The following is an 18,200-nucleotide window of genomic DNA, read 5'->3' as shown; positions in this document are numbered from 1 at the left end:
GTTTGCTTTAAAGTATTTGAGGAAAAATTCAGGTGCCTCAGCCCTGCACATTTCTGAAATAAAGTAAGAATCGTCAATGACTTCGTATGCAAGTACCATTCCCCATAGAAATGAGGAAGCAAAAAGACAGATATCATGCTGAATAGAGAAACCCCTCCCAGGGGAGCATGTGCAGGGCCAGGTGGAAGCCAGTTACAAAGAGGGCAGCTTTGACCGGGCTGCCATGGAAATCCTTATCAGCACAGGATACCTTTTTTTTTTTTTCCCCTTTCTGCATCTGAGATAACACACGTGGCAAATACAGGCCTTCCATTTTCCAAGAAACATAAAATAAAAACTGAATTACTGGCAGAGAAGCTTTAAAATCTTTGGTTCCTAGGACACTGTGAATACATTCTCCACACACCCGTGATCTTTATTTCATTTGCCTCCGAGGGATAGCCCTGCATCATCTCTGTTGCATAAGGTGCTGTTTCCAAACACCTTGTTCCTAACTGGAGACACAGAATAAGTTTTATCTAGGTCTGAGAGAGTTCTTGGAGGGATGACATCGTGTTCCAAGCTGCACTGGTCAGAGTCAACAGTGAGAAAGCTGCCAGAGTCTTCTCACCAAGGAAGCTGAGAGAATATTGTAAATACTAAATGGCACTTCTTTCTTAAAGCATAAAATGGTCACAAAAACTACTTAACAAGGAAAAATTAATGGGAGGAAAACGTCTTGAATGTAGCACATAAAAAAAATCTTTACAAGGGACATGGAAATAATAGATTTACTATGATGAAGGGACGATAATATAGGAAAGTCAATTTTTACACCAAAAATAATTCAACAAGTATTATTTACCTTACAAAAGCTTCACAAAAGAATTCCTATAAGTAGCTTTATCCTTTCATTTGTTTGTTCCCTCCTTCGTTCATTCAACAAACATCTATTGAGTGCTTACTGTGTTCTAGGCTCCATGCTTAGGGAAGCCATGGTGAGTTAGATAAATATTCCTCCCCTTGTGGTCTCTGTATCTGGCTGGAGGACAGCCCCTAATCAGATCACTATGCAGTCAAGGAGCCACTACTGACAGAAGGAACTATACAGCAGAGTCTTGTGACCTCTTCTATTCTGAGGGTCAGAGAAAGTTCTCCTGGAGGAAGTGATGTTCCAGGTATCAAACGCATCACATGCAAAGGCCCCTAGTATAAGAGGGAGTCTGGTCCTTCAGGGAAAGGGAGGTCAGGAGGCTGCAGAGGTCAGCTGGAGCCAGGGGGCAAGGGAGGTTTTGATTCTAATTTCATGGTATATCTAAATACTGCTCCCCGGGGAGCAGGGAGAGTCACTGAAAGTTGTAGCAAGAAGTAAAATAATCAGTTTGCCTTCTTTTATTTCCTTCTTTGTTTTTTTTAAAGACAGCCACAAGCTGTGAGGAGAACAGACTGATGGGGATGGGGAGCCCGCAGTGGAAGCGAAAGACCAGTCATGAGGGCGCTATGTTTGCCAGGGCAAGAGATGCTGGTGGCCATGGGGACAAGCCAGTTGGATGGGCTGACTCATCCAAGGCCCACTGGAAAGTGTACTGGGACCCAGACAAAATGGACCCAGAGAGCAAGAGCTGTGGCTAACCATATCCCACCAGGTGAATTTGATAATTAAAATTTAACTCCATTTGTTGGGCTTCCCTGGTGGCGCAGTGGTTGGGAGTCCGCCTGCCGATGCGGGGGACGCGGGTTCGTGCCCCGGTCCGGGGGGATCCCACGTGCCGCGGAGCGGCCGGGCCCGTGAGCCATGGCCGCTGAGCCTGCGCGTCTGGAGCCTGTGCTCCGCGGCGGGAGAGGCCACGGCAGTGAGAGGCCCACGTACCGCAAAAAACAAAAACAAAAAACAAACAAAAAAATTTAACTCCATTTGTTAATGAAATGGAGAGGATCATTTCCTGATTGAAAGACAAGTAGGCTCTAGATTATACGTACCAATGTCCACTACCAATGGGACATTCTGTGTGCTTCATACGCAGGACCACATTTTTAGGCCTCATCGTGGCTCTATGCAGTAGCTATTGTTATCCCTGTTTCACATAGGAGCAAACTGAGATTTAGAGAGGTTAAGGAATTTGCCCAGCTGGCGACTGGCAGAGCTGGGATTGAAACAGGTAACCACTGACATGCCCTGGGACATGTGACAAGTCCCAGGAAGCCTGGGCATACATTGGCTCTAATTAAGAATGGGCTGCTGGATCCAGCCCAGGGTGGGAGGAGCTGCCTGGGAGTCTCTTCTGGCAATTCTAGGAGTCAGGTAAGCTAGCTTGGAACCTTGTCACACACATGTGCACAAGTTCTTTAAACCACAGTTGGGTTTTTTTGTCCCTACAGCCTGGGCTGTTCACCCTGGGCAGACCGTCCTTGCTGGTCAGGGGCAGCTGCTCTGGGCAAGAACAAGTCCTGCCCTAAGAGATGACTTCTGTCCCAGAAAAATGTGTCTCATGTTTTCATAGAAACTGGCCAGAGGGGGCAGTAGGAGCTGAAACTACACTCAAAGTAAAGGGAACCCTGTGGGAAAGAGCCTGGGGTGGGAGCAAAAGACTTGGGTTCCAGGAATGGCACCAATCAGGGGACAGGGATGAGGAGGTGGACAGGAGCTCGCTGAGCTGGGCTTTCAAGCCACACTTTGGCATTTCAGTTGATCCTAAAGGCAAAAGGAAGCCCTGGAAGTATCTTAAACAGAAGACTGATGAGGTGGTGTTAGCAATGTGTGGCCTTCCTCAGTAGGTGATGCCCTGGGCCGTGTCAGGTTCTGCATTGGTTACCACACCAGGCTGACAGACTCAGAACACCATCAAATTGCCTGTGCCTTTAAGAAAAATTTGGCCAGAGGGAGTCTTCTTTTCAGAGAGCTTGGCCTGAAGTCACTCAGATAGACATCCAGGGAATCTGGGCAGACAGTTTTGTTTCAAATGAAATAGCTTTAATTGGATAAATGCATGTATATACTTAACCCTATTTGAAACCCACTGTATTAGTTTCCTATTGCTGATACAACAAATTCAGTGGCTTAAAACAACATGAATTTATTATCTTACAGTTCTGGAGGTCAGAAGTTTGAAACGGGTCTCGCTGGGCTAATGTCAAGGGATCAGCTGACTGGTTCCTTCTGGAGGCTCTAGGGGAGGATCTGTTCCCTTGCCTTTTCCAGATTCCAGAGGACACCTGTATTCGTTGGCTCATGGCTTCTTCCTCTATCTTCAAAGCCAGAAGTATACTGTTTTCAAATCTCTCTGACCTCTGCTTTCATCATCACATCTCCTCCCACTCTGACCCTCACAGGACTCTCTCTTATAAGGGCCCTTGTGATTATACTGAGCTCACCTGGATAATCTAGGATAATCTCTCTCATCTCAAGATCCTTATCATATCTGCAAAGTACACTTTGCCATGTGAGGTAACATATTCATAGGTTCCAGAAATTAGGATATGGACATCTTTGGGAAGCCGTTATTCAGACTACCACCCACTTTAACAAATAAAGAGAAAGAATGATAAGCTTGGCAGCTAGAGGGAGAATGGACTGGAAGCAGGCAGGCTGATGTTAGGGAGACAGAGAGAAGGCTGCTGCAGAGTCAGCAAGAAAGGTGCTGGTGGTCTGGGCTACAGTGGGGTGGGAAGAATGAACACAGGACGTATTTCAGAGGGAGGACTGCCTGGTCTTGGGGACCGTATGGGTTAGCTGGGCAAGGACTAGGGGGAGACTGGGTAGGTAATGGTGCCCTTCAGAGGGCCTGAACGGGGGAGCAGGTTTGTGGCAAGGATGAAGAGGGCAGATAGGGATATGTTTCATTTAGATACCCACGGGACACCTAGAAGTGCCTGGGAGGCAGATGGACCCAGGGTCCACAAGGCTTGACTCTCCAGTCCCTCCTTTCTCTGTGGGCATAGAAGGGCTCACCCTCCACCTTGATTTCTGGGTCACCATCTCTTTTCGACCCTAAGTTCTACAATTCCAGATAAGAGTTGAGGAGTCATCTTGTATTTCTGAGGCCAGAGTAGCACTGATATTTATTCCATATCAAGTTTGAGTTTATCAGTCCTGGAAACAAGAATCTGCATGATAGAGAGATAAAGACACTTGCACAGGACCCACAATTGGCATATGACAGAGCAGGAGTTGCTATGTTGCTTTTGTTATATGTTTGTGGCTGATAATTTTAGGGACAGGGATGTTTTCTGTCCAGCCCATTCTGAGCAGGTAGCCAGCCAGCTGCTCACCTTTTTAGGGCCTTGGAGATATGGATGGGACAGCCGGTGGAAGACAAAGTCTCTTCCTGTCTTTTGAGAAAGTCTGAGCTCATAGGACATTCACATTCTGACTGTCCCCAAGTGGAGGGGAGAGGGAGCATTCAGGGAAACCAAGTTCAGCAGGGAGGTCCTTCAGGCAGGGAAAGGGAAGAGAGTCTGCAGGCCCTGGGACAGAGGAAGCAAGTGCCTGTCCCCTGGCAGCCCCGGTGCAGCAGGCATGGCCCCACAAGGCCCAAATCTAAAAGTCCTGTAGGTGGGTGGGACAATGGCTGTGGCCTTAGTACCAGAGAGGACCCATGACCAGACAGTGCTTCTCACAGTGTTTGCTCCTGCAGGAGATCCTGAGTCCTCGGAATAACCTGGGTAAAGAGAAGCCTAGTAGAGACCAAGACTGAATTTCCCATCAGCCTGGAATATGGGAGCTCCCAGTAGGATTTATGCTTGATTTAAAGGAAATAAAGAGGGCTTCCTTGGTGGCACAGTGGTTAAGAATCCGCCTGCCAAGGCAGGGTACACGGGTTCCATCCCTGGTCCGGGAAGATCCCACATGCTGTGGAGCAACTAAGCCCGTGTGCCACAACTACTGAGCCTGTGCTCTAGAGCCCGCGAGCCACAACTACTGAGCCCGCGTGCCACAACTACTGAAGCCCACGTGGCTAGAGCCCATGCTCCGCAACAAGAGAAGCCATGACAATGAGAAGCTCGCACACCCCAACGAAGAGTAGTCCCCGCTCACTGCAACTAGAGAAAGCTCACGCACAGCAACGAAGACCCAACACAGCCAAAAAATAAATAAATAAATAAAGGAAATAAAGAAAGAAGATGTTATTATTACTACAACTACTATTATTTGGCTGCACCGTGGGTCTTGTGGGACCTTAGTTCCCAGACCAGAGATTGAACAGGACCAGGGATTGAACCCGACTAGAAATTGAACCCAGGCCATTGACAGTGAGAGCGCAGAGTCCTAACCACTGGACTGACAGGGAAGTCCCAGAAAGGAGATATTTTGAGCTCTTATACTTCACACTTTATATTATGGGCCACAATATGTATACTGTATTTATTTGTCTCTAGATGTGTCTTCCCCTTAGCCTGTAATCTCCCTGAAGGACAGGGATCTCGTGGGTGTTCCGCATGGTATGTCCAGTGCCCAGCGCATACTCATTAAAAAGTGTGTAGGCTGACTGAGGGTCTCCCTGAGAGTGGTGGGCTCAGGGGGGAAACTGGAGGGGAACACCTCTGGGACAAGTTAGGATTTCGAGAAGACAAGCTGTGGATTGGGGGTGGGGAAAGTGGGTTTTTGAGAAGAAATGTTGGAAAGGAACGGAGAATGGTTGGGCTAGGACGCCAGGGGGTCCGGGGTGAGCCCCGCCCGGAGCCAGGGTGCCGGGGCGACGTGACGCAGCGCGGTTTGGCCGCTGTGGGGCGCCGTAGCCCGCGCCGTTGCCAGGGGAACGGGCCCGCGCCGGACTAGGCCCAGCCCGTCTCAGCCTCGCCCCGCGATACAGCCAGCCCGCTCGAGCCGGAGCCGGAGGACTTGCGGGCCTAACCTCCCCCGCGCGGCCCGGGATGGGGCCCCGATCCGGGGCGCACCGCCTCCGGGTCTCGGGGAGCGTCTCCGCTGCGAGAGTCTGAAGCGCCGCCGCCCTGGGGTGGGTGGACGGCCAGGCGTGGGGGCTGAGCCGCTGAGTGACCTTGGCAAGGCCGACCTGGCTCGGTCGACGACGCGCAGGTGAGGAGCCCCCGCTGCAGTTCTCATCTCGAAGCCTGGCCTGAGCCACGGGGCCAGAGCTGCCGCCGCCCGGCCGAGCTCTGCGCCTGGATCCCGCGGCCTGGGCTCCAGGTACCGGGCAGAGCGCCCGGCTTCCTTATCGCATTCATCCGGTTCACAGATTTGCATTGACCATAGGCTGTGTGCCAGGCTTTTTGCCAGGCGCGGGGCCACGGAGGGCTCCAGAGAGGACGCCGCGGTTCTCCAGAACCCGCAGTGTTAAGAAGGGGCGGGGCGGGGGGTGCGGGGAGCAGGCGCCAGATACACGACTAAAGTGATTTCAGGTCGGGTTAAATGCTCTGGTGCTGAAATGAAGGGAGGTGGTGAGGGAGGGTCCGCTCTATCATGTGACATTTAAGCCAAGAGCTGAAGGTTGAAAAGGAGCCAGCATTGTGATCAGGGTAACGGTGTTTCTGGAAAAGGCAAAAGCAAATGCAAACATCTGGAGGGAGCTGGTCCAGAGGAACAGCAAGCATGAGGGGAGCCTTGAAGGATGCGGTGGCAGTTTCAACTTTATCCTAGCAGGAGAAGGAAACCATTGAGGAGTTTTGATGAATTTCAAGTTTTGAAAAACTCATCTCACTCTGGTGAGGTGAGCAGTGTGATTGTGACAGGGCACACCAGGAAGTCAGTTGAGGGCAATCCTAGTTCTGCCAGTCTAGCTGTGCCTCCTAGAATTTACTTAGTCTCTCTGAGACTCAGTGTCCTCATCTGTGAAAGGGGCATATTGTTCTGCATGTTGTTTATGAGGGAGAAAGTGAGGGGCCATTGGCATCTGAGACCAATGACTAGAGAGGCCTATGAGAACAATTTGAAATGATAGGACCTACCTCAGAGAGTTGTGAGGGTTTAATAAGTGAATTCCATCAAAACACTTAAAGCAGTGCCTAGCACAGAATAAATGCCCTCTAAATGCTAGTGATGGTTATTGTTATTGTTGAAATACCGTAGGGGAGCAATGACTGGGGCTTGGATTAGGGTGATGGCAGCAGAAATGGTAAGAAGTGGCTTAACTTCCTTTCTTGAAGGAGAACTGGATTTAGAGATGGGTGAGGGGTGGTCCCTGTTTTTGTGGAACTGGTGGTTCACAGTGGGAGACGGGTTTGTAAACAGATAATCACCATGAGATTCAATAAAAGCAACATTGGTACTTAATTAGCCAGGTTTTTTTCTTTTGTTTTTCTTACTTATCTGTTCTGTCACAACTTTGTTCTTAATGACAGTTTCTTGGTGGGTGTTCCTCAAGGCTTGCTTCTACCATCATGGGAGTTGATTTCCTGGTTAAAATCAAAAATGCTTGCCTCTGCTCACTGGCCTTGTTTCAGCTCCAAGTTGCTCCCTTCTTCTTGTCCTCTTTCCTTGGCTTAACTTGAATCCCAAATAGTTTGCAGTGGTTGCTTCAGGAAGAGAATGGCACAGGAAATGTCTGCAGACCACGTCAGCTCAGGAATGACTGAGGTTTCAAGCTTTTCCTGCCCTAGCATCAGACTTCTGCGTGTTGTTGATGTGAGGAGCCCAGCCACATATGAGGCCAATGACTAGAGAGGTCTATGAGAAAGGCTTGAGGTTCCAATTCATTTTCTGGGAGGAGTTGTGATGTGTATCTCTTAGTCAAACTAGCCACTTCCCAGAATCTTAAGTCCAGAGACTTCTTTGGCACCTGTGGGTAATTCTAATAAACAAAGTACTTGCCCCTTGAAAGTTCTTTTATAAATGACATTTTGTGCTGTAAAACAGTGTGCACCATGCAGCATTTTCTTTCCAGCCCCTCCCTTAGATGGTTAAATTGGGCATCTGTTAAATCTCAGTGAAAATGGGTTTAAAAGTAGATCCTGGGAAAAAACCAGAAAACTTGTTTTGAAGTATCCATAGAAAATCACACACACAGCAACCATAAATCCTCTAGCTAAAAGAAAAGATGGTTGGGAATGAAACCTTCCTGTGGCATGCACCTTCCCTTTGGGTTCTGGAGTCATGGGGAGCTGAGCTGACCTTCAGCTGAGAACTGGAACAAGGTCCTGCCCAGCTGCTCCTCTGTTGTGCTGCCTGGTTGTCTGATTCCAGCTTTAACAAAAGCCCTAACAGCTCACAGGGAGCTCTTCAGCTGAACAACTCAGGACTTCTTCCGAGAGTGAGAAAGCATTGAACTAAAACTGAGTGCTTTTTTGTTGCATGGTTGTTAGGCAAGATTTCCTTGTTTGCCTGGCACAGTACTGGGCTCTAGATCACACGAGCACATTTGGTCCACATGGCAGCCGACTGGGGCCAGGAGGGTAAGAGATGACACCCTTCAGTTATTTATTTGATGTATTTTTTTTTTCAAAAGTAGTACATGCACATGGTAAAAAAAAAAAAAAAAAAAAAAAAAAATCCAAACAGCACCAAGGAGTACATAGTAGAAGCAAATCTCTCTCATCCCCAGCCACTGGATCACCTTCTCACAGGCTATCCCTATGTTTGCTTTCTTGCATTTCTTTCCAGAGAGAATCTGTGCATATAGGAACGTAGGTGTCTATCCATCCACCTTGGTTTTCACTCACTCGCAGCACACTCTACAACTGTCCCACATCTTGCTTTTCTGCTTAACTGTGTATCAAAAGTCATTTCATCCCTCATTATTTTTGATGTTATATAGCATTCTATTGTGTGCATGTGCCATATATTTGTTTATATTGTTTTTTGTCCTTTATTATTACAAACAAGACTGCAATGAATCTTTGTGCACTTTATGAGCATATGTATAAGATAAATACCTAGAAATGGAATGTCTTGGCTCAAGGGTATATGTGTTCTCAAGTTTGGTAGACATTACCAAATTGCTTTCCAGCTAACCTTTTTGAAAAATAAATAAAGGAGAGATCCAAAGAGATGGCTTTGTGAAATTTGCCCACCAGGTTCCTCAATCTGTGAGTGGCAACGCAGGGACCAGAACCAGGCTATGTCTCCAGGCCTAGCCCTCTTCCCTGGTTCCAACCTGTTTCTCCCTGTTGGTAACTCAGATCCCCAGGCCCTCCAAGCCCCCACATCAGCCCTGTCATCTCTCTTCTGACCCCATCACTGTACCTTCCCAGTTCTGTGGCCTCTACCAACAAACCCTCTGGTAACTAAGTAGATTCTTTCCTGAAATTCTCAGACATCTTGCAGAAATGCAGGGATGCCTACAGCCTCTCCAGGGCTGGTACTTTTCACCTCAGTCTGGTTCTTTTACAATGCTGTTCATGAATCTCAGAACAGCATTCCTAAATATTTTTTTTTGGTGAGAGTAGAGGTGGGCAAGTGGGAAGTGGACCAGTCAGGTAACTATTCTGTAGTTCATAATGAGAACCTGAAATGGTAAGATTTTCCTCACTTAAATTAGGCATATAAATTAAGGTAGCCTAACCTTATTTGGAAAATGCTATTTTAGACTTTTAGCAAGTCAATGTTAACATAGATTATTGTCATCCTAGCAATGGCCTTCCCCTTGTTGGGACAGGGAGGGACCTGCACAGGCCCTCCAGCCTGCCTCAGAAGCCGGGTGGGCCCTTGGCTTACCAGGGCAGTGGCTACCTTTGGCCTAACACTCCACGGGGCCTCTTTGCTCTTGTCTTCTTTCTGTCTCCACCAGCTTACCTCTGTTGTTTGTTTGTGGCAGCAGAAGGTACTTGAGAATCTTTTGTCAAGGTCCACATACCTCTCAGCCCACCAAAGATGCTGCAGGGCATCAGGGAGCTTGTGGGCTTGACCCCCACTTCTCACCCAACTCCTCCCAGTACACAGGGCTGCTGGGCTGCTGCCCTCCCTAGGCCAGCCTGCTGTGGTGTCACCACCCCCCATGCCTTTTCGCTTCTTGCTCATGCCCTCCTTCCCAGTGTGAATAGAAAGCTTTCTAAAAACACCCACCACCTTTATGTCAACTCCCCTGTTTAAACTTTCTGTGATTCCCTGTGGCTCTTTCAACAGTGCCTAAACTTACTCACCTGGCCTCCTGTGATCACCTTGTTACTGAATCAAAGTCGGATCTGCTTGCCCAACACGTAGCAAAGCCAATCTGCTGACACCAGGCTGTGGTGAAGGCAAGTACAGTGTTTACTGCAGGATGCCAAGCAAAGGGAGTGGGAGACATGCCTCAGGTCCACTCCAGCTTGGTCTTTGAGTTAGAATTTTCTTTTTTTTTTTGGTGGGGGGAGGGAGGAGAACAAAGAGGCTGGAATTAATCATCGTCCTGTGACATTTTTGTGACATTTCTTAATTGTAGTTTCAGGAGTCAGAATGTCTCTGGTTTATGATTCTTTGGCCAGGTGGTCCATGGCTCAGGGATCTGTTAGCTCATCTTGCCCTGGAGAAACAACCTGAGTTTGTACATTAATGATGACATCTATAGTAGCAATTTTAGTACATTAATGATGTCATCGACAACAGCAGTTTTAGTCATGTGACTCTGGTTGTTTAGTGTTCAGTTAGCACAGGATTGAGGTCAGAGGTGACTTGAAAGGGAATAAAGTTTTGGATAGAGAGGTTAATCATAATCTTGGTTAGGGAACTTGGTTTTAGGGGCACTTGGTTTCAACCTAGGATCTGACCCTGCAACTTCCCAGGGCTCATCTCTCTCTCTCTCTCTCTCTCTCTCTCTCTCTGTGGATCTTGCTCTCTGACCCCAAACCCACCCACTCTGTGTTCTGTCATACTGAATGGCTGGCCCTTGCAGGGCTGCCAGAATACCCATTCACCCACTTCCCTGAAATCTGTCTGGGCCCCCAGAAAGCAAGCCCCTGAGGGCAGGAACATGGTCTCATCTTTAACGCACAAGGGGGCTGGACCGCAATAAGCACTGACTGGGCCAAGGCATGAGTGCACAAGCTGGCCATGTTGTCTGGTAGCAGAACCGCGCATCTTTGAATCTGGTCTCCTAGGGAAGTGCTGAGAGGGGTAGGACAGCCAGAGAAGTCCCTGGGTCTGGTGACAGTGCCTGGTCCCATCCATGCTTGAAGCCTCATCTTGGATTCTCTCCTACCTCCAAGCCCTTTTAATCAAAATTTTTGGGGCCAAAAGAATTTGTGGCCACCAACTCCACAAGGGAAAATATCATCCGTTAAGAGTTGGTTGTTTCAGGCTTTTGTTGCAGGTGGCATGGTACCAGGCTGCTACCCCTGCAAGGGACTTACACCCAACAGCACCATCCCCTCATCCGTGGTCTCATACAAGTGGTACCTCTCTGGGCCAAGGGTACTGGGGTTCGGTATCAGAGCAACCCCTAAGGCTGTTTGTGGTAGGCCCCTGGCCTCAGGTGGTGACTCCTCCTGCCTCAGGTGTCAGGGATGCAGCAGCACTGGGGGTGCCTGTGGCCACTGCCAGCCCACTCTGGCAGTGAGGACCTGTCAGCTAGCCATGTACCTCTGCTTCTTTCTTTATAAACTACCTCAAGGTGTTGGGTTATTCAGGTGTGAGGATGGCAAAGAGAAAGTCAGGACTTAGGAATCCCAATTAATGGGTTCCCTTCAAAGAAGTTGCCCTGGTGACATGGCTGGAGAACCTATGTGGAAGCCACAGGGATTTGTCCTCCTGAGCAGAACTGCCCAGCTCAACTGTATACACTGGGCTTGACCAGATGATCTTTGTTTCCAAAAATCAAGGACAAAGATTTGCCACCTCTGGGGACATTCCAAATAAAGTGAGGCCAGCTTTTTGATCATCTTTGTCATCTTTGATCAAAGCTGAGAAGTTTAGAATGGCAATCCAGTGGCCCAGCTCTTATGACAATGTGTTCCTTGGGACTACTAACTTAAGAAAGCGACTTGAACCAACCCCATCACTTTGGGCATAACCTCATAAAACCTCACAGAATATCAGATGCAGTAGCCTCCTCAGTCTGGAGAGATGAGGACACCCCAGAGGGCTATTTTAAGGGTAATCATAACGTCTACCATTTAGGGAACATGTATGTGTCAACGCTTTACCTACAGTTTTGCTGATCTATATACAGCCCTAGGTAGGCATCCCTACCCCTGTTTTTCAGATGAAGAAACTCAAGCCACTCAGCTAGTAAGTGAAGAACCAGGACTTGAACCTAGATCTGTTTCCTCCACCTTTCATTGCTTTTTACTGAAGACAAAGCAAGTGACCAAAGAATTCCAGTGGAGTCCCTGGGAGAAAACTAGGGTCACTCCATTGAGCTTTGTGATGAGGCTACTCAGACTCTCCAAGTTTGGTTTACAGGAGGCTCTGGGCCTCAGGTGGGATGAAGGGCAGAGTGGCTGAGTGTGAGTGTCTGGTAGCTAGGGTAACAGCCATGGGGCTGGCGTGGGGCGGGGGGTGGGGGTACGGGTGCCTGGCGACTGTGCAGATTGAAGACAGGGCAGAACGGCCCAGATGGCTTTGGGTGAGTCAGGATTCCTCATCATTTACCGTGGCCGCATTTCCTTTTATTTCAGATGTTTTCAAGTCAGAAAACATTTACTGAGCACCAACTGTGTACAAGGTATGTTATGGGTGCTTGGGGGAGGGGTTGTGGGGAACAGAGGTGAATGAATCACAGTACCTTTGCTGCCCTTAGGGGGAGCTGGCATAACAGGGGGGCAGACATGGAGATGGCAAAGTGTTCCAAACAGCAAAGTGACTTGCCCAATAAAGACTGAGCGTGAGGGCCCCCTGACTAACTTGGGACATCAGGGAAAGCTTCCTGGATGAGGTGATGCTTGCAGTGGGCTCTGAAGGTCAGGTCACATTTTGTTGGGTTTAGAAGTGAGGAAGGTGTTCAAGGCAGATGTGCTGAGCAGGGTCTGCCATACCCTTTGGCTTAGTCAGACTCCCTGGCCAACAGGCATGGACTCCTGAAAGGAGAGTCCAGCTGCCAGGGTTTTTTCTGCAGCTCTTGACCTTCCCACCAAGAGCTCCGAATTGGCCTGTCTACCCAGGTGGGGCACTGCCTGCCCAGGCTCTGGTCCCACCTCAGGCCCAGAAGATACTGGGGTTGGGCTCTTTCTCCTGTAATGACAGGCCTACCCGTCTGCCCTGCATGTATCTTTGAGCACTGAGTCAGCTCTTGGGCTGAGTGATGGTGGGATGGGGGTAAAGAGTGCTGCCATCTGGTGGTTTGGCTCTGACCAAGGCCTGTCTTTCCCTGAACTCCCTCAAGTGAGTCAAAGGCATCAGTTCACTTTTTTGTTCTCACTGTACCAGACCCACATTTACTTAGAGAAACATGGTCATTTCCACTGCTGGAGGGAACCAATGAGGATTCCTCCCCTCTCTTGTGTGCTGGCTTCTCTCCAGCCAAGAAGCCCCAGGTAGCTTATCTGAGGCACAGGGGACATGGTTCAGGGTCCCCTAGTCCTTAAAGGGATTACATGCTTGCTGAGGGGCAGAGGCCAGGTCCCTCTTTTGAACACCTCCACTCCCTGTTTCCCTAAGCAAAGTGTAACGGGGCCCTCTCTGACACTTGCATTTGGGCCTCAGGACAGAGGTGACTAATCCTGACAGAATCAGCATGTGTTCTCATCGCTCTGGCCTCAGCCTGATATTGTTACCAGATGAGAACATGTCTTATTGGGTTTAACTCTGATGGCTGTGGAGACAGAGCAGAATAACAGGCAGTCACACTGTGAGCTGAATAAACCCTGGAACTTCCTACCTTGTCCTGGCTAGGACTGGGGCCAGAACTTGCTCTGGGGCTTTGAGACTAGCACTCTACTGCCATCCTCCCTCACTGCCAGGCTCCTCTTGCTAGGGCCCCGGATTCCCCTGCAGAGTAGCTGGAGATGGCTTCACATACTAGCCTGCCCCTCCTGCTGAAACCTGACTGCAGGCACGGGGCTCTGGGCTCCAGCCTGGGCCTCCTCAGGCTAATGATCTTTCTACCCTTTCTCCCTCTGGAGATGAACATCTGCAACAAGCCCTCTAACAAGACAGCCCCTGAGAAGAATGTGTGGACAGCACCTGCACAGGCCAGCGGACCCTCCCCGGAGCTGCAGGGCCAGCGGTCCCGCCGGAATGGGTGGAGCTGGCCCCCTCACCCGCTCCAGATTGTGGCCTGGCTGCTGTACCTCTTCTTTGCTGTGATTGGCTTTGGGGTCCTTGTTCCCCTCCTGCCTCACCACTGGGTGCCTGCTGGCTATGCTGTATCCTTGGGAAAGTGTGGGACTGGTACATAGAGGAGTGGGGACAATGGATGGAGGGACATGGGCGAGGCCTGAAGCTGGGTTCCAGAGCCTCAGAGAGTGCAAATGGGCCCTGTCTCTGCCTGGGGGGACCAGTTGCCTACCTGCCTGGCCTCCAACCCCCATCTGACCCCTCTGCCTGATTGGGTGAGGGAACAGGCCTAACGAACCTTAGAGCGTTGAAAGCCCCACACAGATGCGAACCTCATCAACTGAGGTACCACGAGAGCAATTACAGAAGAGAACCTTAAAGCTCTCTTTAAGCTAATTGTGTCCAGAGCTCAACAAGGGATAAAAGAGAGTAACTTATTCCATTTATGAAATAATTTTTCACTTTTTGGAAAGAATAATGGTAGAATTCCTTTACATGGTAAGTTTCCTGGTACATTTAAAATATGGTTTTATTTACAGAGATTATTATGCTGTACCCAGGACTGTTTAGGAGCTCATCGATTTTATAAATCAGACTCTTTTAGGGTAAGGTTGAATTGACAAGAGGAGGGACAGATATGCCCTGGAAGCTCCTGGGAATTGTGACAAATATGAACTTGCCTGAACTTAGTGATGTGACTGCCCCAGCCCTGGCCACGATCCCCAGGAGCAGAGGATGTGGCTGCAAGTCTGGGCGGTAGAGGGGCTGCATGTGGCCATGTGCCCCAGTCCAGAGGGTGCCCATGAGAGTGTGCCTTGGTGTGTGTGCTTCATGGAGATGGTTCTGTGGGCCTCTGGGAGAAGGTGGCCTAGGGTGAGCTAAAGGAGTTAGCAGGGATGAATTTGAAAGTCTCAGGCATAGAGTCAGCACCCTTCACCTCAGCCCTTTCAGAGCTGCACAAGGCTGAGCAGCTTCTGCCAGCTCTCCGCATCTTAGCCTCCTCCTCTATCCGACAGGAGGAGTCCTGCCTGCTTCCCAGGCAGGGGACAAGGAGCACACAAGGATGTGTGTGTGTGAGCACCGGAACATATGAGCCATGAATGTGAGCATGCTCGCTTGGGAAACCATAGAGCCCCTGGCTGGTGGGTAGCCAGGGCAGGTGGGTGGAGAAAGACTCGAGAGAAGGTTGTTGGTCTCCGACGCCAGCAGTGTCACTGAGGGGCTTCCTGGGTCACTGGGGCCCAGGTCCTAGTCATCAACTTTGTACATGAAAACTAGACTTTCTCTGAGGTGACCAGCAGGGCTTAGTCAGTGCTCTTAAGTAGAATGCTTCATGGAACATTCCTCCCATGATCCAGAATGGGTACACCACTCACTCAGGACTACCTGGCTTTCTGCCATCAGTGTACCTGGGAAGCCAGATTAATAACCACATGTTTTGGAGTGAGCAGAATCAGAGCAAATAACAGTAACCAAGAATAACTAGCATTTATTGAGCACTTATATGTGCCAGGCACTGTGCCAACCCCTATACATGGATGATCTTGTTCAACTCTCATAATAATCTGTAAGGAAGGTGTTCTCCCCACTTTCATAAAAGAAATTGGGGCTCAGAGAGATTATAAAGTGTTTTTTTTTAATTTTTATTTATTTTATTTTTGGCTGTGTTGGGTCTTTGTTGCTGCACGTGGGCTTTCCTCTGGTTGTGGCGAGCGGGGGCTACTCTTCATTGCGGTGCGAGGGCTTCTCATGCGGTGGCTTCTCTTGTTGTGGAGCATGGGCTCTAGGCGCTCAGGCTTCAGTAGTTGTGGCGCGTGGGCTCAGTAGTTGTGGCTTGCAGGCTCTAGAGCACAGGCTCAGTAGTTGTGGCGCACGGGCTTAGTTGCTCCGCGGCATGTGGGATCTTCCCGGCCCAGGGCTCGAACCCGTGTCCCCTGCCTTGGCAGGCGGATTCTTAACCACTGTGCCACCAGGGAAGCCCTCAGAGAGATTAAATGACTTCCTGAGGTCACACAATTGCTACCCAGTGAGGCCAGAAGGACTGCTCAGGCAGTCTGACTCTGAGGCAGCGGGATGGTTTGAGGGTTTTGTCCTCCCCATATTTATTGCTTTGGGCAATGCTGGAGGCTCTTAGAACCACCTGGTTTGGCACTCCCATTTCCAGGCCTGAATGGTTCTCTGTCCTCCCATCAAAGCTACCTTCCTTCTGCAGGCTCCCTCAGGGGTCCCTGCAGAATGAGGTAGGGTAAGGGTGTATACCAAGCACTCACCTTGCACCTAGAACTTGCCTGGGCCCTAGGGTTGCAAAGATGGGTAAAACAGGGCCCCAGCTCTAGGTGTTCCGCTTCCAACAGGAGGAAAGCCTTGTAGATTGGAGATCATCACATGGTAAGTATGGGGGTAGGGATTCATACAGCAGACTGTGGGTGCAGGAGGAGGGCCACGTAGACCAACATCACCACCCAGATGCACCCACCTGTTGCTCTCAGCCCCCCTCCTTCCCTCTTCCTGGCCTCTCTAGGTACTTTTGGCTCTCCGCCCCTTTCCTTATCACCTATATCCAGTCAGTCATCAAGTCCTGTTGATTTTGCCTCCTAAAAATCTATTGTATTTGCCCTCTTTTCTCCCCACTGCCATCTGCCTCTTTTACCTAGATGACCATTTTGTTTCCAAACAGGTCTCCCCACACATGCTCTCACCCTGGCCAGTCCATCTCTATCCCTGCAGCCAGAGTGCCCTTTCAAAAAACAAATATGATAAAGTTACTCCCCAGCTTAACACCCTCTAATAGCTTCTTCCTGCCTTAAGGTTCAAGATCATCATGGCTCTCCACATTCTGGACTCTGCTTATCTCCCCAGCATCTTCTTATTTTATTTCCTCTGTTGTTCTCTGTTGCAACAACACTGGTCTCTGCCTGGAAGCTCCTAGCCTCTCTCTCCACCCCAATACCCAGCTAAGTTAGAAGTCAAGACCTAGCAGCTCATGGGCCAGTTTGGCCTACAGATTTTTTTTTTTTAATTGAGGGATAACGAACACACAAAATGGACATATCTTAAGTATTTCTTTGGCAGGTACATTTAAAAAATTATTTATTTCCTTGTCAACATTTAAAAAATGAGGCGCCTCATATATCCGGACACAAATCCATATTTCTGGTTCCTTCTGAAAAGCCAGAATTTGGTGACATGGGCTCTCTTTCTTGCATGGCACCAATAAGCTGAGCTGGAACCACACATCTAGTTGGGACTCTGCTTGTTCCCAGTACCCAGCCAGGCCCCCTTTCCTCTTTATATTACCTGCCATGTTCCTGTTATCTGTTTCTCTCTAAGTCTCAGCTGAGATGATACTTCCTCAGGGAAACTTTCCAGACCCCTTCAGACTAGATGAGGTCACCCAGTTACAAACTCACATAGTCCCCTGAACTTTCGTTATTGCAATCAACCTACTCTGTGTTTTCTGCCAGACTGTAGGCTCCTTGGGGCTAGGGACAAAGTCTGTCTTGCTCCTGCCATATCCTCAGTGCCTGGCATAGAGAAAGACCTCAGTAAATAGCTGAATGAATGAACCAGTGGGGTGGGGGGGAGGGAAGAAGTGTTGGAGCAGGCAGGAAACTAAATGTTTGCCCACATTCAGTGTGTCTGAAGAGAGCCTGGAATGGTAAGGAGTAGTGGTTGGTGATACCAGAGAGGTTTGAGAGGATCCAGAGGAAAAGGGGCCATGAACACTGAGCTGAAGAGTAAACTTTAGCTTGAGAGCCACTGCAGGAGTTTAAGCAGGCAAGGCTTTAGGTTTAAGCTTTTCAGAGCTCACTACCCAAGTAAAGGGTACTCAAGGGGATGCAGACATGAGAAGCAGAGTCAGGAGACTATGGAATAACCCAGGCAAGAGGTGACAGCCTGACCCACAGCCAGGGCCGTAGGGATAGAGAGGTTGTGTTGGGCCACAGGATTGTCTCTTTCAGCTCTGGTATAGCACATTAGGGTGGGGCCTGGCTCCTGCAGACATGTAGGAAAATTTGGCTGCTAGGAAGAGGAAGAAAAAAAGGAGGTTGGACAGCTGATGGATGGAGGAGTGATGGAGAGATGATGTCTACTTGGCTAGCAAGAGGATGGATGGATGGATCGACAGATAGCTAGATGG

The 18,200-nt window shown here is 49.3% G+C and overlaps 1 protein-coding gene across 6 annotated transcripts in view; it reads left to right on the top strand.

Annotated features, from left to right (window-relative positions):
• Positions 1-5,696: 5,696 nt before the first annotated feature.
• Positions 5,697-18,200, top strand: part of LOC115856942 (tubulin polymerization-promoting protein family member 3) — a 29,395-nt gene continuing 16,891 nt past the window's right edge. For 2 of the 6 annotated variants that reach the window (XM_060289292.2, XM_030863666.3), the window contains exon 1: positions 13,891-14,148. In XM_060289292.2, the coding sequence (XP_060145275.1) occupies positions 13,906-14,148 (243 nt within the window). In that variant the 5' untranslated portion in view covers positions 13,891-13,905. Of the gene's footprint in view, positions 6,014-9,994; positions 10,108-12,462; positions 12,510-13,871; positions 14,149-18,200 lie in introns of those variants that run through there. The other 4 variants (XM_060289294.2, XR_009560096.2, XR_009560097.2 and 1 more) reach the window with 4 other exon arrangements.

The sequence above is a fragment of the Globicephala melas genome, chromosome 19 (assembly GCF_963455315.2).
Source record: "Globicephala melas chromosome 19, mGloMel1.2, whole genome shotgun sequence".
NCBI classification, from domain to species: domain Eukaryota; kingdom Metazoa; phylum Chordata; class Mammalia; order Artiodactyla; family Delphinidae; genus Globicephala; species Globicephala melas.
The sequence above is the reverse complement of the archived record's forward strand: the minus strand, read 5'-3'. Positions and strand labels throughout refer to the sequence as shown.